Source organism: Lutra lutra, chromosome 16 (genome assembly GCF_902655055.1).
Source record: "Lutra lutra chromosome 16, mLutLut1.2, whole genome shotgun sequence".
NCBI classification, from domain to species: Eukaryota; Metazoa; Chordata; class Mammalia; order Carnivora; family Mustelidae; genus Lutra; species Lutra lutra.
This window is the reverse complement of record NC_062293.1, coordinates 5,347,728-5,366,821: the sequence shown is the minus strand read 5'-3', so window position 1 is coordinate 5,366,821 and position 19,094 is coordinate 5,347,728. Positions and strand designations below refer to the sequence as shown.

General features: G+C 54.6%; 1 protein-coding gene across 3 annotated transcripts; it reads right to left on the bottom strand.

Annotated features, from left to right (window-relative positions):
* Positions 1-588: 588 nt before the first annotated feature.
* WBP2 (WW domain binding protein 2) lies at positions 589-8,672 on the bottom strand. Of its 3 annotated transcripts, none has more exons than XM_047707218.1 (8): positions 8,531-8,672; positions 6,121-6,229; positions 4,672-4,807; positions 3,410-3,502; positions 2,659-2,793; positions 2,368-2,490; positions 1,867-1,943; positions 589-1,750 (listed from the first exon to the last, which is right to left on the bottom strand). In XM_047707218.1, exons 1-8 carry the CDS (start codon positions 8,587-8,589, stop codon positions 1,697-1,699), a joined length of 786 nt encoding a protein of 261 aa, XP_047563174.1. In that variant the 5' UTR covers positions 8,590-8,672; the 3' UTR covers positions 589-1,696. The 3 variants fall into 3 exon arrangements, with proteins under 3 accessions (XP_047563174.1, XP_047563175.1, XP_047563176.1); XM_047707219.1 differs by lacking the exon at positions 8,531-8,672 and adding an exon at positions 7,515-7,704; XM_047707220.1 differs by lacking the exon at positions 2,659-2,793.
* Positions 8,673-19,094: the final 10,422 nt, after the last annotated feature.

Here is a 19,094-nt window from a genome sequence, read left to right as displayed (position 1 = left end):
TGGCTGGAGGTGGTGGCTGGAGAGGCAGTGCTGCCCAGCCAGGAGGGACAGACACATGGACACTCCAGTGCTGGGCTGTCTCAGAGCTTCCAGACCCACTGGTGGCGTGCCCACAGCTCCCCTCCAGGCCAGGGCCCAGCAGGGTGCAGGCCCTGGGAAGGACTCTGGCTGTTTCCTCTGCTCCCCTCCTCCCAGACACAGAGGTCCCCAAGAAGTCACACACTGGAGGGACCGGGGGACATGCTCCTCCTGGAAACACCTCATGGCCGGAGACAGGGGCCGGGGCTGCATTTCCCTGAGGTGGTGAGCACAGCAGGCCAGCGTCCGCCTCCAAGGCCTCAGGCCCAGGACAGCTGCTGGGTTGTGCCAGGCCCCAGGGGACCCCCAGGTAGGCCAAGTTGCTGAATAACCACCATGGAACAGGGGGAGGCCTTCCCCGCCTGGGCAGGCCTCAGAGTGCTTTGGGAACAAGGGGCTCTTGCACGGGGAGGGTACGGTCTCCCCAAAGACCCCCAGGGCCCTCAGCAGCCAGACCGGTCTCTTTTCCCAAGAGCTCCCACTGGTCACCACACACAGAGCCAGAAAGGGTCCAGTCACTGCATTTTTACTACTTCACATTTTCAGCAAACAAATCAAGGTGCAAAGAGGGTTTATTTAACATTAATATATTAACTAGGTTTTTTGTTTTTGTTTTTCGTCAAATAAATAGGGAATTCTCATTAAATAACCATCTCCTCACTTCACGGCCAGTCCAGAAGCAAACGAAGAGCAAATATTAGTGCATCCAGGGGGCATATCACCGGTTAGGCATGAAGCTTAAAGGGAAGAGGGCAGGGCGAGGGGCTGGTGACAGGTCACAGTCAGCACACAGGCTCAGGCCAGGCCCCAGGGTCAGGGACCTCTGTTCCAGCCCACCCAGCCGCCCCCAAGTGGCATGATGGAATGAACATGCATTGTCCAGTTCCAGTCTGAGAAGCCCCTTCTAGAGGGAAAAGAGAGAAGGCAGAGGGCAACAAAAGCCTAATGTATCCGGAGGAAAGCAGCGGCCTGGCCTGACACCGCCCACCCCTTGGACGCTCGCGTGGAAGCTCCCCAGGTCAAAGTGGGGGCAACAGGTGACCAAGGACAGGACAGGGAGGGGAAGGTGAGCGTGACCGGGCTGGAGGCTGGCTGGGATCGGAATGTGGGCTGACAGTCCGGCGGGAAGGTGGCCTTCCACAGCGAGGCACAGGCCGGAGTGGAGGGAATGTGGGGGGGCCCGGCAGGGGCCCCCAGGAAGACGTGAGGCTGGTGTGAGGGAGTTCACAAGGCAGAGTAGAAAGTGGATTCCAAAACGAGGGAGCTGGACTGTGGAAGAGGAGGTGGCCAGAGAGTCCCTCTGTGGGCAGAAGCTACTAGAGCAAGACAGGAACGAAACGGAACGAAACGAAACGGAGGCCCGTGCTCTGAGCAGAGCTCCAGAGACGGCAAGAGGGAAGCGTTCCGAGCAGTGCCGCGGGCTCCGAGCTAGAAGCGGGGAGGCACGGCTCCCGAGTCAAGGGCCCCCCCTTCCCTCAACACCAGTTCCTGGGAAGTGGTTTATAATCAGACCTGGAGGAAGAACAAGGCCCTTCCCTCACCCCCCAGCCCCAGTCTCAGCCCCAAGGGGAAGGGAAAGGAAGAGGGATGAGGGGTGGGAGGCAGGGGCAGGAGAGGTCTACTGGGTCTTCTTATCTTCTGGGGGGTAGTAGGGAGGTGGCGGAGGCTGGTTCTAAGGAAGGAAGGAAGAAAGATCTCAATTAGAACAATTAGAAGGTTCTTGACAAGACAAGGTCTCCCCGCCTCCGAGCCCTGCACACTGCCCGCCCGCGCCCGGCGCCCACTCACCGTGGGCATGTAGACATTGTGTGGGTTGCCCGGGTTGTAGTAGGCGCTGGCCGCCGCCTCCGCAGCCTTGGCTTCAGCTTCGAGAATAAACACACTCGGTGTCAGCCCCAGCGGGGAGAGATTCCCACCAGGTCCTGCTCCCGACGGCTGGCGCTACCCGATTCCTTCCAGCTCCTTCAGAGCCCTTGCTCCCGACCTGATCCTCCTCACGATCCCGCCTAGGGCACGCTGCCACCTTCCGGTGGCGGATGACCAGACCAACAGAGGGAGACCTTCCCTGCGCCAGGGCACCACCCGGCTAGCTAGGGGAGAGAGGGGGGGTGCGGTCCAGATCTCCACCAGCAGCCACCACACTGCCGGTCTCCTGGACTAGGCCAAGGGCAGGGCTCATTCACCACCTGGGGCTCCTGGCCAACCTCCAGCCATTCTCTGTAGCTCTCCATGCAGCCCTGGAGAGGAGCGGGCTGATCCCCCAGGAGTGTGAGCGGCCCAGGGTCTCACCTGCAGGAGTGGAGGGGACATCAGGGCCGCTGACTGGAGGTTCCATGGGCCCAGGGTAGGGCGGTGGGGGAGGCTGCACATACCCCATGGCCCCGTCCATCATGGGCGGTCCCGGATAGAACTCTGCTCAGCGAGAGAGAGAAAGAGACCCAGTGAGCAAGCCAGCCCCAGCTCCCTCAGCAGGCACCTCCCGGGCCTCTCCAGCTCCTCTGTCCGTCCTGAAGTCTCCCCTCGGCAACCCCCTGGCCTGGGTGGGCAGGGTGAGGGCTGGGCAGCGAAGGACACACTCACCAGGCGGGGGCGGTGGGTAGGGGTAGCCAGGAGGGCAGGGGTACATTCCATTGGCGACCGGCGGGGGAAAGACATAGGGCCCGCCGGGCATGTGGGAATACCCATAGGCTCCATTGGGGGCTTCGCCTCGGGAGGCTACAAATAAGTACAAGGGGAGAGAGAAGTGAGTGTTGCCTACCGAGGGGGGCTGCAGGGTCCCAGGAATGTGCAGAGCAGACACGCCTCACCCCGCCCCATTCCACTCCCCACCCACGCTAGAGCCGGCCTCAGTCGGGGAGGAAGTGAGGGATCTGGATGGGGACACAGGCCAGGGCCAGGACAGGGGTAGACAGACAGACGGATGGACACAGACAAAGAGGGAGGCTCGGGGATGGGGTCCCAGACGCGGCTGGGATGAGCTGGGGACAACACGGGGATGTCTGCTGAACTTTAAACTGTTGTACGGGAGCTTAATGGTTGGGTTTCCTGTTTTTATGAGGCCGCAGTAAAACGTCCTGGAGTCCCAAGAGTTTTGTCCCAATGTCCCATACAGGCTCCAGGCCGGGTACACCCGGCCTTTAAGGTTCCGGCCAGAGTGACGCTAGTGACAAGTTTCCTTCCCAATTCCCAGCCCCGTCGGCCCGGGGCCCAGAGACTTATCTCTCAAGTGCTTAAAAAAAAAACAAAACAAAAAGTGAACAAACTCAGACTAACAAATTAAAACCCACACATTTAAATATGTCTTCGCCCTGAACTTTCAGAGCGCTGATACCTTGAGATGCCACCTGTAGCATCCGCTGTCCAAACTCGATGGCGCCCCCTGCTGTAAAGGTCAACTTGTAGGACGCAGCGCCTTCCCAGCCACCTGCGAGGGGCACAGGGCCATCAACAGCTCGGGAGAAGATCCCAGGTTACACCCAAAGAGACGGCTCTCTGTTCTCCTGGGTCTCTGTCCGGCGCCCCCGGGGAAAGGGCAGAGTCCTCGGCGCCCGCCCGCCCACCTCCCCGCACAGCCACTTCTCGTGCGCCGCCTACACGGCGTGTCCTCAGGACACTCTTTGGGACAGGGGACTTTTCTTTCTTGGAACACGCTTCCCCAGTTATCCCATCCCCAGCCGGGGAAGACCATCAGCACTAGAGCCTCCCACCCCTCCATGAAGCAAGTTCCCCAGCAGTTTCCTTCAGCAACAAGAGGCAGGCAGGTTCAGAGCAGATCCCTCTGGAGGGGCCTAAGGATGGACCCCTGGCCTCTCTGGGCTGGCTTCTGCCCGAGGGGGACTGTGAGCCCCTAGAGAGCAAGACTCAGCCTGGCTGGCTGGGAGGGGGAGGCCAAGTTCAACACAGAGGTCTCTGGTGTCTCCTGCCCGCCGCCAAGCAAAGTACCTCCAGGCAGGAGAGAGGCAGCTGGCTCTTCCTGACCTTAGGGAAAAGGTCATTCCCAAGCCCTGACACAGGTCTTCCCAAACATAAAATGTGAACACACTCCCCAGGTCACGACGATCATTTTTACTTATTTTTTCAAGTCACCTGGCTGATCTCGCTCTGACAAGGGGAGACGAGCTGCCACCTTCAATGTCAGCCTCTCCTAGCTCTTGTCATTCAAAGGCCGACCTCTGCTCGACAGCTGGCAGCCCTGGCGGGGGGTCGTGGGAGCTAATCCAGAACCAGGAAGAGGACAAGGCTGGGGCTGATTAAGAAAGACTGGGGCGCCCGCGTGGCTCGGCCGGCTGAGCATCTGCCTTCAGCTTGGGTCGCAATTTCAGGGTCCTGGGATTGAGCCCCAAGTCAGGCTTCTGGCTGGGTCGCAATTTCAGGGTCCTGGGATTGAGCCCCAAGTCAGGCTTCTGGCTGGGCAGGGAGCCTGTTTCTCCCTTTCCTGCTACTGATCCCCCTGGCTGTGCGTGCTCTCTCTCAAATGAATAAATAAAATCTTAAAAAAAAAGACAGCCAAAGAGGAGGTCTCCAAGACAGCAGAGGCGCAGCCAGAGCACTGCTCTGGAAGCCCCACCTGTGTCCCTGAACCCCATCACCCACCTCCTGCTTCAGCCTTCACTGTTCCCTTGATGTAATTTGCACCAAACACGGGCTGCTTGATCTCACAGTCCTTCATCAGATAAAATGGCATCATGAAGGACTGCATGGCATCTCTGCCTTTGGACAGAAAGATGATCTGCAGGGAGACAGGAGGAGAGCCATCAGTGCCCATCCACAGCCCTGCCCGCTCGGCTATCACTTCCTGCGTGTGAGGAGTCTGCCCCTGGCGCCAGGGCCCCACGGCCCCAGGGCACACTCTGCACCAGAAGCTCCTGGAGAGCTCTGAAAGCAAAGGGCCTGGTAAGGGTCTGCCCTCAGCTAAGGTCACGATCCCAGGGTCCTGGGACCAAGCCCTGCATCGGGTTCCCTGATCAGTGGGGAGCCTGCTTCTCCTTTTCCCTCTGCCTGCTGCTCCCTGCTTGTGCTCTGTCAAAGAAAGAAAATCTGAAAAAAAAAAAAAAAAAAAAGTGAAAGGGCCTGCGCGCTGTCTGGCTGGAGAGGCTGAACGTGGGAGTGCACGAGAACATGCCGCTCACAGCATCACAGCACACCCGAGGGGGACAGGCTGCTCTGCCGTGACGTGGTAGATGCGCTGGGCAAGTGAGGGGCTACCAAGGTCGGGCAGGGGGGCTGGGGAGGGCAGTACCGGCTTCCAGAAGGGGTAGGCGCAGCCCCAGCTTCACAGAACGGAGAGCGAAGGAGTGGCAGGAGGTGCTGGCTCCCGGGAGAAGGGGGCTGCCCAAACAGCAGGAGGGTCCCAGCCTGCACTTGCAAACCCTCTTTTAAAACCCTTCCATCTGGGACGGAAGATGCCACCAGAAAGGAGGTTTTCAGGCTCCTTTGTCTCCGCTAAGTCAAGGTGAGGAAAACTTGAAGATATGCCCCTCTTTTCCAACCTTCTTTAAACCTAACTCTTGGTAGCTATGGGCAGTGAACCTTTTCCAAGAATGGCCATTTGTCTTTCTCTGGAAGGCTCTCAGTCAGCCTGGGTCATTTGCAGGCAAGGCCCAAGCTGCAGTCTGGCACTCCTGGCTCTGCCGGGCTGTGGCGGGCTGTCTGCCCAGCCTGGAGGCTCTGGGCGCACTGCTGTATCCTGTTTACCACATTTGTCCCTCTGGTCGTGCACAAAGGCCTCGTGGGCTGCTCTTACAGAAATCAAAGTTGTAACAGCTCCCCACTCCGGGCCCAAGTCATCCCAGCAGCTGCACCCAACAACATGTGGATTTTACAGGGACTGTTCCAGACTCTGCATGGATTCAATGGCCTGCGGTTGGTTCAGCTGCTCAGAGACGCTGGTGGTTCTAGAACCCAGGAGCAAGTGACAGAAACGTGGAGTGAGGAACTAACGCTCCTCAGGTTCAGAGGCCACCGGGCTCACGAGGTTGACCTAAGACTCACAATGGCCCCCAGGAACCATGAGCTTTCAAACCGTCACACGGTGCGACTCACCCGGTAAGGGGTAAGGTAGACGGTGCCTTTCTTGGTCCCTTTGAAGGCCTCGGGTACGTTCTTCATGTCATTGAATGTAAGTTCCACATGGTCATAAGACATCAGGATGCTGGGATGAGAAACGAGAGGACAGGCCCTGATGAGCCAGCTCGGAGCCATGCCCTGCTTTCCCCAGGGACTGGGCCCTCTCCCCGCAAGCAGGTGTCTGGCACATCGGGTCTCAAACCTGTTTGGACACTGCTGCAAGGAAACCATTAATATAGCCTTGGAAGGGATGAGCAAGGTGGAGGTCTACAGAATTTCCCTGAGCCCCACATATACACCTCTCCAGGTGACCACAGCAGAAGAGCCGAGGACATTAAAGTCGTAACACCATCATCCCTCAAATCTCGTTAGATTACCTGGGTTGACTCTCCCATTTTCTTCTGAGTCCCTATAATAAGTGTCTGTTTTCATTGGCTTATTAGTACTGATACATAAACCCTCTAAGACACGATCACGCATTACCAAAGAACTTATGTCACGGTTCCTTTAAACCTGGGCTTCCTGAACTGGGTCTGCAGGGCTGGGAGTCCATGAAGCCCTTGAGATGACGGTGTGCACGCACTTTCCTGGAAGAATCCGCAGCTTTCATCGCTCTCAAAGGGACTCATCACTCGAAGAGTAAGGCTCGATATTTTACCATGAAATTTTAAGTGCTAATTTAAACTCCAATTGCCGTACACACAATTTTTTTCAGGAATGAGGCCAGAGTATCTTCTAAAACAAGGCACCCCATTATTTAGCAGCACAGAGCCTGAAGCCAGGTAGGAGGCTCACCAGGACAGACACATTCTTGTCCCACAAAGTCCCACTGAGAAAGAAAAATACTCCCAGGAGATATTACCAAATGGCATCAAAAGTGTTTTTCCAGGCCCGGGACTGGCTCGCACACAGAGAGACTGACAAACCGGGAACAATGTGAGGTTTCTCTGATTATACGATAACAAGGTCCAAGTTCACATGGTTCCATTTGTCTTCCTCCTCCCCTCAAGTGTCACAACTGTCTTCACTGGGGAAGGTAAGTGGGAAAGCGGACTGGCACCAGCACAGAGAAGTCCAGCTCAGAGAGGGCCTGAGTGGCTTGGCAGATCCGTTAAGTGGGCGACCCTTGGTTTCTGTTCAGGTCACGACCTCAGGGTCCTGGGATGGAGCCCCAGATGGGGCTCTGAGCTCAGCAGGAAGTGTGCTTGTGGATTCTCTCTCTCCCTCTGCTCCTCCCCATGCCTGTGCTCGGGCCCTCTCCCTCTCTCTCTCAAATAAATAACTCTTAACATGTATATGTATCTTATACATATATATACGTGCGTGTGTATTTACTTAAGAAGTACAGCTCAGAGAAAAGAGATCATTACCAGAACAGGCTGGTCCCGCAGACCCTGAGCAGGCAAGATGGTGGGACCATCAGCATTCTGAAGCCAGGGCACCCCAGGCGTTCTCCTGACTCATCAAGCACTCCTGGGTGCTGGCCCTGGCAGGCTACAAGGCTCTGATCCCACCAAGTCTCTTCTGGGGACTCAGACTCCTCATAAGCCTTCTGCCTTCAAGAGGCATTTCAGGGTCAGTACAGTTCAACCAAGGCTAGATCTAATTCCCAGCGCCCAAGGAGCAAGAGAGAAGCCACCGAGAAGTCCAGAAAGGGGAGAAGAGACAAGAGAATCGATCTGGGGTTAGGGGGTGGAAGGGAAAGAAAGAGGGCTGGGAGACCTCTGGGAAGCGACCCAAGTCAACAGGCATTCAAGAGACAGACACAAGGACGGACGCCGCGCTAGGAGATGTGTTGGACATTTGACAAACATCTATTTAACTGCACCCCTGGGCCTCAGTTTCTCATCTGGACGCTCAGCAGTTCTGGAATATGCTGGAAGGCTCTATACTGTAGTTAAGCCTACTGACTTCAGAGTAAGGTCGTCCTTCCCGGAATCCCATCTGTGTTATTTACAGCTCTGTGATCGCGGGCAAGTTACTTAGCCTCCCCACGCCTCAGTTTCCCTAGCTGTAAGGTGTGCAGCACAGCATCCGCCGCGCCGCGCTTACATATTAAATAAGGCAGAAGAGGAGCGCGGCCTGGCACGTAGCAACCGCCCAGTAAGCGGCAATTATTTTTGTCTAAAGCTCTTCCCACCTCTTGAAGTCATCGACCCCCCAGGGCCCCACCTGTCTCCCGCAGCCCCGTCTCCCTCCAGCCGCCCCACCCCCGGCCAATCTCGACATCCCCGCCGCTCCTGCCGCCGGCCCCGCCTCCAGCCGTTACCCCCACCCACCGCACCCCGACAGTTTACCCTGTTCAAGGGTTTACCCCCGGCCCCACACCCGCCCACCTCCCACGCCCGCCCTTCCCTCCTTCAGGATCCTTCCGCAGTGTTTTCACCTCTCCGTGTTGTTGACGATCACTCCGCCGCCCTCCGAGTGATTCTTGTTGAGCGCCATAGTCTCTCCGAAAAGGGTCCCGAGACTCCCAACGCAGTGCGCTTGCGCCCCTTTACGGCCCGCCCCTAGTGGCGTCGTTCGTATTAGAGTCAGCCAATCACAGCTCTTGTGCGGAGCCTGGCCCAACCACCTGATCTCGAGCGTCACGTGGTAATAGTTTACTCGCTTTCCCCCCGCCCCCCGAGTTTCGCCTGCATCACAAACAAGCTGAAGACTACAATTCCCAGAAGGCAATGCTCCCTCAATCGGCTTTCCTCTACGCTTGCGCAAGGATGCATTCTGGAACTTGTAGTCTTTTGACTCCCCTAATTGCATAACTAATCGGCCGGTGCGTTCCCCACTGCCCATCCCCTCTTAAATGGAACAGGAATAAACAGTTGGACCTGCCACAAGGGGATTAATCGTAAAGGCCCTGAACACAAAAGTGCACATTCACGGAATGGGGACAGTAATCTAAACCAGGTGTGGGGAATGGTGAACAGTCAACCTGCTGGGGCATCTTTATTCGCCTAAAGAGCATTTGCGGAACCCCGAGTCCGTGACTTTGCCCCCGGTTCGGGTCGTCACGGTAGCGTTGGAGATGAGGGCAAGGCCCGGGTCCAGGACGTGGTGGCCCGGCGGGCTGGCTGGCAGAGAGGCGTCAAGAAAACTTCCCGTCCGAGTCATGAAGTCAGACCCAAGCCCTCCGAGGTTGGGGGTGAGAATGTCCGTATGGGGAGGAGAACCCCCGTGCCCGGACCTGACACCTCCACCAGCCTCACAGTGCGGGCGGGAGGTCCCCCACCTTCTGGCCGCCTCCACCGCGGCGGGCCTAGCGGTGGCGCTGCCCACCCCAGAACGTTCTGGCTCTCAGTCCGGGCCGCCCTGCAGCGACGCAGCTGGAAGACGGACACAAGATCGGCAGTAATTGAACTGGGCACGAGGCGAGACCTGCAGCCTCATTATGTGTCTCACAGAATAGAGCTGACTCATGGCAGCCTGGGACCCAGCCCTGGGCGGCGCCCTAGGGCAGCTGTAGTTATTATAGAAACTACCCCCGCCTCGGAGGTGGATCTTTAAGGGGGCGGGGGTGGGGAGGGGTGTCCCTCCCCACGGGGAGGTGCTGGTGCAGCGTTAATCCTGAGGGATAAGGGATCAGAGTTTGAGTTGAAGCAGACAGCAGATTCCCTGACACGTGATGCCCAAGCCTGGGGACTCATCTGCGATTTCTTTCTTTCTTTCTTTTTTTTTTTTTAAGATTTTATTTATTTATTTGACAGAGAGATCACAAGCAGGCAGAGAGAGAGAGGAGGAAGCAGGCTCCCCGCTGAGCAGAGAGCCCGATGCGGGACTCGATTCCAGGACCCTGGGATCATGAGCTGAGCCGAAGGCAGCGGCTTAACCCACTGAGCCACCCAGGTGCCCCTCATCTGCGATTTCTTAGGTGAAGTATCAAAATCCAGAAAAGGTTATGAGACGTGTAACAGCCTTTTGGGAAGTCTTAAGCACAAGCAGGTGGGACCCTGCAGGACAAGGGCAATGAATTACTGCATAATGGCCGCGGTAAGATCTGCCCCAGCAGTTAAATTAATTTTGGCACAGGAAGTCTATGGCACTGTTTTAAAAAAATGACGGCAAATTCTACGTGCAGACACAGAAAGACTGCCCGTCTGTTGGGTGCAAACAGGTGTTTGAATATGCTGCAGCAAAAAACCAAAACACAAAAAACTTCTATTTGTATTAAAGTTAGGATTTAGATCTACATATAAAATTTCTGGAAAGAGCCACCAGACATTGTTTTTGGCATGATCCCCGTGCGGCGTGGGTCTGGGAATTGGGGTGGGCTGGTGACTCAGTATATTGTATACTTCCTCGTACTGTTTAGGTGTTTACTGTGCACATTCTAAATATTAATAACATTTCAAAAAGAAAGTGAAGATCCACCCAGTAAAGGTTATGCAAGAATGAATGCTTTGAGGACCATAAAAGGGAAGGTGGGAAACAGTCCAGTACCGCCCCCCCCACCCCCTTGGGGAACTCCATCCCGTGGCAGAAGCAATTACAGCTTTTGGAGGCCTTCATAAGAACTAAAATACGCAATCATGAAAACACGGTATACCCAGCTGTAGCCACACTTAGGCCTCCTGACAGGAGAGGAAATGTGTTGAAGAGGAAGTCAGAGTGGAGATGAGCTAGCAGGCTTAGCTGGTTCCGGTGTCAATGTCCAACTTCTGCAAGTTTAATAAAAACATATGACTCAGGGGCGCCTGGGTGGCTCAGTGGGTTAAAGTCTCTTCCCTTCGGCTCAGGTCGTGGTCCCAGGGTCCTGGGATCGAGCCCTGCATCGGGCTCCTTGCTTGGCAGGCGCCTGCTTCTCCCTCTCCCACTCCCCCTGCTGTGTTCCCTCTCTCACTGTGTCTCTCTCTGTCAAATAAATAAATAAAATCTTTAAAAAAAAAAAAAAAATATATATATATATATATATATATATGACTCTGGGGCACCAGGCTGGCTTAGGAGAGCACACGACTCTTGGTCTCGGGGTTGTGAGTTTGAGCCCCACGTTGAGTGTGGAGATTACTTAAAAATAAAATCTTAAAAAACAAAAAGAAAATCTTAAAAAATAATATTAAAATTAAAATATATGACCATGTGAACACATTGTTAGAGTTACTCCCAGCTGTGATTTGGGCAGTGGTTTCCAGCACCCATGCCGAGGGGCTCAAGGGCAGTTCATTGCTGGACCAAGACATTGGCAAAGGGCCCCATCTGAGCCCAGGGCTCAGACCTCAGACCTCTCCTGCCTTGGAGTCCACACAGGCTCTGCGTGTTTCCAGAAATGGTCACTTTTTGCTGAGTTGTAATCATTCCTATTCTCCAGAGGGAAGCTTTTTTTTTTTTTTTTTTAAGATTTTATTTATTTCTTTGACAGAGAGAGAGCACAAGGAGGAAGAGAGGCAGGCGGGGGAGGGGCGGGGGAGCAGGCTCCCCGCTGAGCAGGGAGCCCTGATGCGGGGCTCGATCCCAGGACCCTGAGCTCATGACCTGAGCGGAAGGCAGAGGCTTAACCCACTGAGCCACCCAGGTGCCCCCCCAGACCAACTTTGGGACAATTTTTATTTTAGATTTTGATGTACTCTGCCATTTTCTAGTTTAGTTTGTCATTTGAAAAATTGCTAATTGTTATGCACTAAATTGATTTTGTCCCCTCCATCTTGAAAACCTCTGTTCCAGAAGGAAGGCTGAGGTGGGGGGGCCGGGATGGGGGAGGGAGAGAAGGGAAGGGAAGGCTGGAGTTGAGGCTAGCACCACTCCACCATGGGGACCTGCATCCACCCAGCGTCTAAAGCTGATACTGTCTCATATTTAGGGTTCCCCAATCGGTAGGCTAAAGGGCTGTATCCGTGTGCTGTAGGTAAGTCCCGGCCTCTTTGTGTGGCCCAGGAGTTGTGTGGATATTACCTCCTTTCTTCACTCTTCATGGGGTAGCCGACTCAAGGACCGAGAGCCATCTTCCCATCTCTTAGCCAAGAGGGGGCAAGCCTTCTTGATCCCGGGGTGGGCTTACGGGTTCTCTAGCGGGATGGCCTCCGTGCTGGCTGAGCACAGAAGTGGCCACCTCCTCTGAAGACAGAAAGGCCCACAGTGTGCAGCTGGGGCTGTAGGGCTGGACCAGGGTCAGTGGCGGACCTAGAAAGGGGACAGGGTGCTTCCCAGAGCCCAGAGACAGGAGCAGAGTTTAGGGGATTCTCCAGAGGTAGGCCCCCTGCCCCGCTCCCATCCAGCAATCCAGGAAGTGGGGTGTGTCTGTTGGGAGTAGGGGGGCTGAATGCCAAGAACTGTGGCTTGGGGTTGTGTGAAAGGGTCAAGAGGCAGAAACCAGGGGCGCCTGAGTGGCTCAGTAGGTTAAAGCCTCTGCCTTCGGCTCAGGTCATGATCCCAGAGTCCTGGGATCGAGCCCCGCATCGGGCTCTCTGCTCGGCAGGGAGCCTGCTTCCTCCTCTCTCTCTCTGCCTGCCTCTCTGCCTACTTGTGATTTCTGTCTGTCAAATAAATAAATAAAATCTTTAAAAAAAAAAAAAAAAAGAGGCAGAAACCACAGTGGCTATTGGACCTGGGAGCGTTCACTGTAGAGAATTAAAATAAAGCTATGATAATGGAAAAGGTGAGGGAACCCAGGAGTGTGAGAAGCTGCCACCACCGGGGAAGACTTCCTGTGATGGGGGTGCGGGGAGAGCTGGGAGCAGCTAGAGAGCGGGGGCTGCCCCCACCTTCCAGCCCAGCAAGCTCTCTAGTGCCCCCTGGTGGCCGAGCTTGGCAGGGAGCCGGCAGCGGTGGCCCCTAGACCCCAGCATCTGGAAGCCCGATGTAAGGAGTGAGTGTTATGGGTCGAATTGTGTCCTCCCCAAATTCATATGTTGACATCCTAACCCCTAGTACCTCCGAATGTGACCTTAAATGGAATTAGGCTTGTTGCTGATGTAATTAATAAAGATGAGGTTATTGGGAGGGACCTCATCCATTAGGACTAGTGTCCTTATAAAAAAGGAGAAATTTGGACACAGTCAGGCACACAGGGAGAAGGCCAAGGCCATGAAGGCAGAGATCTACAAGCCAAGGATTGCCACATGTTGTCAGCAGATGGTCAGACGCTAAGGGCCTGGTACGGATTCTCCCTCACAGTCTCAGAAAGGACGAAATCTGCCAAGACCTTGATTTCAAACTTTGGCTTTCAGAACTCCAAGACTAGTTCAGAATTCCGAGAATAGTTTCTGCCGTTCAAGCCACCTACTTTGTCGTCCTTTGTTAAGACAGCTCTAGAGGACTGCGACAGTGGGTTTGGAGCAGAAAGACAACAGCTGGGCACGATCCCCAAACCTCGCTTGCCCTGGGGGAGAGAAGGCTCACCGTGCAAGGACCCTTGGGCCCGGACGATGGGCATCTCAGCAGCAGTCCCTATGGAAAGAAGATTCCCAACCCCAAGAGAAGCTCTCCTGGCTCGCGACACCGGGTAAACCCCAGATGATTGTTCTACCAAGGACCCTCACCACCCCTCTAAACATCCCTGAGGTTGAATATCTGACCCTCTTGACAAAGGGCAGCTCTGTGGGACGTCGGAGTGGCAGACGCCACGTCAGGCCTGGGTGATGTGGATGTGAGCTATTTCGGGCCACGTCATTTTGACTGGGTCTTTCAGTGATGCCTGTTCCTTGCTCCTCCATTGGGAGGCAGAGCCAGTGCACGTCTGGGGCTATTTCTGGTTGCTATGGAGATGAGCCCCACCCCAAGTTCCCAGCCCAGACCTCCAGGCTCTGTCAAGTTCAATGTCCCCAGAGGCAGCTGTACGGTCTGCTGCAGCCGTTCCTGCTGCGGGAGTGTTTGCGCAAACCTCCCACTGCCTGTTTCCACTTCTGTGCCTCCTCCCAAACCCCAGAGAGCCAGAAAGACATGGGCGTCACCTCTGAAGGTGTCCCCTCCGTAGCACTGAGGAGCTACCCCTCCGATGGAGGGGCCTCAGGGAGAAGAGGGACCAGGAGAGGCTGTCCTGGATGTGGGCCCCTCCCTGCTGGTCTGGATGCTCCTTCCCAGAGGCTGGGGTGGGTTCCTCTTTCTGGAAAGACGCAAGGTGGGGGCATCCTTCGTCCTTCTCGCCCACTTTGCTCTCCTTAAACCCACTTCTCACCTAAACATCAGAGTGATTCTAGACTTTCAAATCTGATCGTACTGTTTCCGCATGTGACACCCTGCTCTCAGGAAAAGTCCAGAATCCTGAGCAGGCTCTGCCCAGCCAGACCTGGCTTGTCCACCCCGTGCTGTTCCCTGCCCTCACTACCCTCCCACCCAGCAGTGGGAGACCCCCCGGCCAGGCCCCGCCTGCACCCTCCCTGTTTGGCCTTGGCCAGCTGGCCTTGGCTCTCCATCCAGGAGGTCACCCTTGGAAATGCACTCCCGACTCTAGCAGGGTCCCTTCTCCAGGCCACCTTTTCTTTTTTTCTGTCTCTGGGAAATGTGGGTTTTGTTTTGTTCTGTTTTATTGTGGTGGAGGGGAGGCAAAACTTTTCCTCTGCCTTCCTGGGGTCTCTAGTGGGACCTGAGAATTAAGTCAACATCAAACAGATTAACAGGAGAAAAGCGGACAGATTTTATTTTCGTATGTACCCAGGAGCCTTCGTGGGAAAAACAAGACCCCAAAACTTAGGCCTAAGTTTTATCACAGGAGGTTGCACCAAGAGGAGTAATTTTGGAGAAGAAGGCTCGAGGAAGTTGTTTTAACAAGGCTGATTTGTACAGATGTCTCTAGGCCTCAATATCCCCTCTCTGGTGATAAGAACGCCCTTTTCCAACTGGCGTGGGGAGCCCATCTTCACGTGATGGGCTTCACGTTTTATCTCCTATTTTCAGGAAGAAAAGGGGGAGGCCAGAAGGCCCTTCCTGCGTCTGTTGTCTTTCAAGTCTCTCTCACACAGGAGACAGGTTCTGAACCTCCTCAGCGGTAAGATACACGTCACATAAAGTGTACTCTTTTGGGGTGTCTGGCGGGCTGTCGGCAGATCATGGTACTCTTGCTTTTGGGGTCATGAGTTCGAACCCCAGACTGGAGGCACAGTTTACTTAAAAGAAATGAATTGTTTTAGTATTTATTTATTTATTTATTTGAGAGAGAGAAAAAGAGAGCACAAGCAAGGGGAGGGGCAGAAGGGGAGGCAGAAGCAGGCTCCCCACTGCGCAGGGAGCCCGACTACTGACTCGGGCTCCAACCCAGGACCCTGAGATCATGACCTGAACTGAAGAGAGAGGCTTAATCCACTGAGCCACTCAGGCACCCCTGTTTTAATCTTGTCAAGGGTACAGTTTGGTGTCATTAAGTGCCTTGTCATGAGACCGCCGTCACCATCTCCAGATCTTTGTCATCGTCCCAAACTGAAACTCTATCTCCACTAAAAGCTGTCTAGCCCCCTCCTCCCCCAGCTTCTGGTACCAACTGTAAGGGCCTGGTTGGCCAGAGGGAGCCATTTTGTTGCAGTGAACTTAGATTGACCCTGCCCCTCCCAGAGGAACTTACTTGCAAATCCTAGATAAAAGGGCGAGTCAGGCCAGGTGAAGACATCCAATCAGAGGGGCGCACATATATTTACTGAGGTGAGTTTAAATCTCATTGGCCACCTGTGTGGGGGCGGGGCTCAACCACCCCCTATAAAGGTTAGTCTGCGAGGCTGAGGCTGGGGAGGAGTAGGAGAGCAGGTGGAGAAGAAGAAGGAGAGTCGTCAAGCTGGGAGAGCGGTCAGAGCTGTCCGAGCCGTCAGAGCTCTTGTAAGATCTGTCCGAGCTCTTGTCAGAGCTGTAAGAGCCGTGAGAGCCGCCGGTGGCCCCGCCGCCCGGAGCCGTGGCCTCTCCGAGCTGCCTTGCGGGAGCAGCGTCATTCCGGGAAGCAGCTTCATTCCGGGAGTGGCTTCCTCAACATGAGACCTCCTCGGTGAGCGGCCTAGTCAGAAGCAGCATCGTCTGGGGAGAGGCCTCGTCCAGAGCGGCCACGTTGGGAGCGGCCTTGCCGGGGTCGTCGTCGTCACCTTTTCGTAAGAGACAGACCGGTCAGTTTGATTCTTGATGCTTGGTGCAAAATAAAGCTTTGCTTGACCTTTGCTTTGTATCAGTCTCATTCCTTTGATCATGGACCCCAACACCGACCATCCTCCTTTTTGTCTCTATATTTGTCTAGTGTGGGAAACTCATATAAATAGAGTCATACGAGATCTATCTGTTTTGCCTTTGGCTTATTTTACTTAGTGTAATGGCTTCGAGGTCCATACATGTGGGAGCAGGTATCAGGGTATTGTCCCTTTCTGAGGCTGAGTAATAGTCCGTTATATGTAAATACCACATTTTGTTTATCCGTTCATCCGTCAGTGGACATTTGAGTTGCTTCTACCATCTGGCTGCTGTGAATAACTGCAAGGAACATGGGTGTCGAAGTATCCGGTCAAGTTTCTCTGTTCAGTGCCCTTGGGTATCTCCCAAAGGCTGGTCTTGGCCCTTGGGCAACAATTATCCTGTAGCGCTTTGTGAGGTCCCGTGAGGGCAGGGCATGCCTATTTAGGTCCCTTATGCCTGTATCCTTAGCACTGAGCACAGTGCCCCACACTGAATAAATATTGTTATTGAGCGGAAGTTTCCAGTCTTAGTGAGTGGATGTAATGTAGTGTCCTGGCAAACGAAGGTCTGGACTCATCCCAGCTCCTGAAGAACAGATCCGGAGATCTCCCAAGGGTTGACAAATCCTCCAAGAGTACTGCTTTTGCTCAATTATTCTGGGGAATAATAACAACAGCAACAACACTTCTTGAAAACTCACTCTGGAGGCTCCCGGGTGGCTCAGCTGGTGAAGCGTCTGCCTTCAGCTCCAGTCATGATCTGGGGGGTCCTGGGATCGAGCCCCACATCGGGCTCTCTGCTCAGCAGGGAGTCTACTTCCCCTCCCAACCCTGCCTACTTGTGATTTCTCTCTTTCTGTCAAATAAATAAATAAATAAAATCTTATTTAAAAAAAAAAAAAAGAAAGGAAAGAAAACTCACTTTGTGCCAGGACTTGCGCCAACCACGTCACCTAAATTATCTCTTTCAATCTTCGAAACAATGCTGTGCCGTTCCACTCTTATCCTGTTCCACCACGGAGGAAACCCAGGCATGGAGGGGCTCAGAACCTGCCCAAAGCTTACCGCCAGGAAATGGCGGAAGAGGAATTTTTAGCCAAAACTTTCTGATTCCAAAACTGACACCCGATAACATTCTCCACTGCTGGGGCAGAAAAGCGCTGCTTTTTATATTAAACCAAAATGGGAGCTCTTATGAAGTAAAATTCAAAGTCTGAATGTCTTTTAAAGATCAGGTACACAGGATACCAAAGGCTATTTCCTGACTGCCTCAGTGCTCTGCGCCATGGATCTCTGAACTTGGGTCGCCCCAACTCCTCAAGGGCCCTGGGGAAGGAGGTGGAGGGTGAGGGTGAAGCCCATGACAACTTCCTAAGGGACTCCTGCAGTTCCTAGAATCTTCTGGAAGATGTGCTGTGTAGCAAGGAAGTGGCCTACATCCCACTCTTTGCATGGTAGCATGTAATGGGAAAGTGTGTGTCATATGTGGGGCTGAATGGGCTGCAGACCCTGCAGCCAGATGCCACCTACCCCCCTGCAGGACCTTTAGCACCAGCCCACAGGGCCATTGGCAGCCCTCAGCCCCGCCCAGTCCAGCCCTGTCTTCCTGGCTAGGCCCTCCGGGCTTAGCCACAGTCTGGGTCCAGCCTCCCTCTGAGCCTGGGAGGAGGGGAGTGTGAAGGAAGACTCATCTGTGAGGGACGAGTAGGGAGGGGAGAGGATCAGGGGCCACTTTCCTCCTGGAGTGTGTGTGTGGGGGGGCAAGTGCAAACAGAGGAGGATACAGGACGGCAACTGCCCAGCCAGAGCGGAGCTTAAGGCCACAGCTCAGTCCATTGTTGGGAGCTCTGGAGCTCATTTTCCCACAGAGACAAAGCCCAAGTGGAGGTTGGCTCCCCGCCTGGCCCAAAGGAGCCAGATTTAACTAATAGCAACACAGCCTCTCCACCATTGTGTGCGACCAGCAGGGGCTGCTCGGCCGGGGGTGGGGGTGGGTGGGGGTGGGTGGGGGGGTGGTTCTGGCCGAGGCTCAGGCAGGAGCTTGGAGACTACAGGTTCTCTGCCAAGGGCTCTGGTGGCCGTGGGAACTGGGGTGCGGGGGAGGGCCGTTCTTACACAGGCAACACTGCTGGGAAGCTGGGTGTGTGCGCGTGCGTGTGTGTGTGCGTGTGTGTGTGTGTGTGTGTGTGTGTGTGTGTTTAGATTTCTAGGCACAGGACTTACCTAAGCCATGGAATGTGGAGCTGATGTCCTGGACGGGGTGGACCCAGGGCAGCTCCAGCACGGCCCCGTGCCTCAGTTTCTTCATCCGGAAATGATAGTGGTTTGGACTAGATGGCTGGTTTTCTAATATTTTTTTCTTTTCTTCTAAGATTTTATGTCTAAGAGACATAGAAAGAGAGCACAAGTAAGCAGATCGGCAGACAGAGGGAGAGAGAGAAGCAGGCTCCCTGCTGAGCAGAGAGCCTGATGTGGGGCTCGATCCTAAGACCCTGGAATCAGGACCCGAGCCAAAGGCAACCACTTAACCAACTGAGCCACCCAGGCGCCCTTAATTTTTTTTTTTAATTTATTTTTATTTTTTATTTTAGATTTTATTTGTTTATTTGACAGAAAGAGAGATCACAAGTAGGCAGAGAGACAGGTAGAGAGAGAGGGGGAAGCAGGCTCCCTGCTGAGCAGGGAGCCCGATGGGGGGCTTGATCCTAGGACCCTGGGATCATGACCTGAACCGAAGATAGAGGCTTTAACCCACTGAGCCACCCAGGCGCCCCTATTTTTTTCTTTTATACACTTTCCCTTTTTGCCAGCCATCTGGGTGAAGCATGTACCGCCTCCTCTGCCAGCCCGCCCTGCCTCAGCGTACCTCCTTGGAGC

Coding starts and splice junctions, on each gene's coding strand:
- WBP2 (XM_047707218.1), bottom strand. CDS start 8,589: ATGGCGCTCAACAAGAATCACTCGGAGGGCGGCGGAGTGATCGTCAAC. Junction 6,230..8,530: donor ATCGTCAACAACACGGAGAG/GTGAAAACACTG, acceptor TTCTCATCCCAG/CATCCTGATGTCTTATGACC. Junction 3,503..4,671: donor AGTGAAGGCTGAAGCAGGAG/GTGGGTGATGGG, acceptor TGCCCCTCGCAG/GTGGCTGGGAAGGCGCTGCG.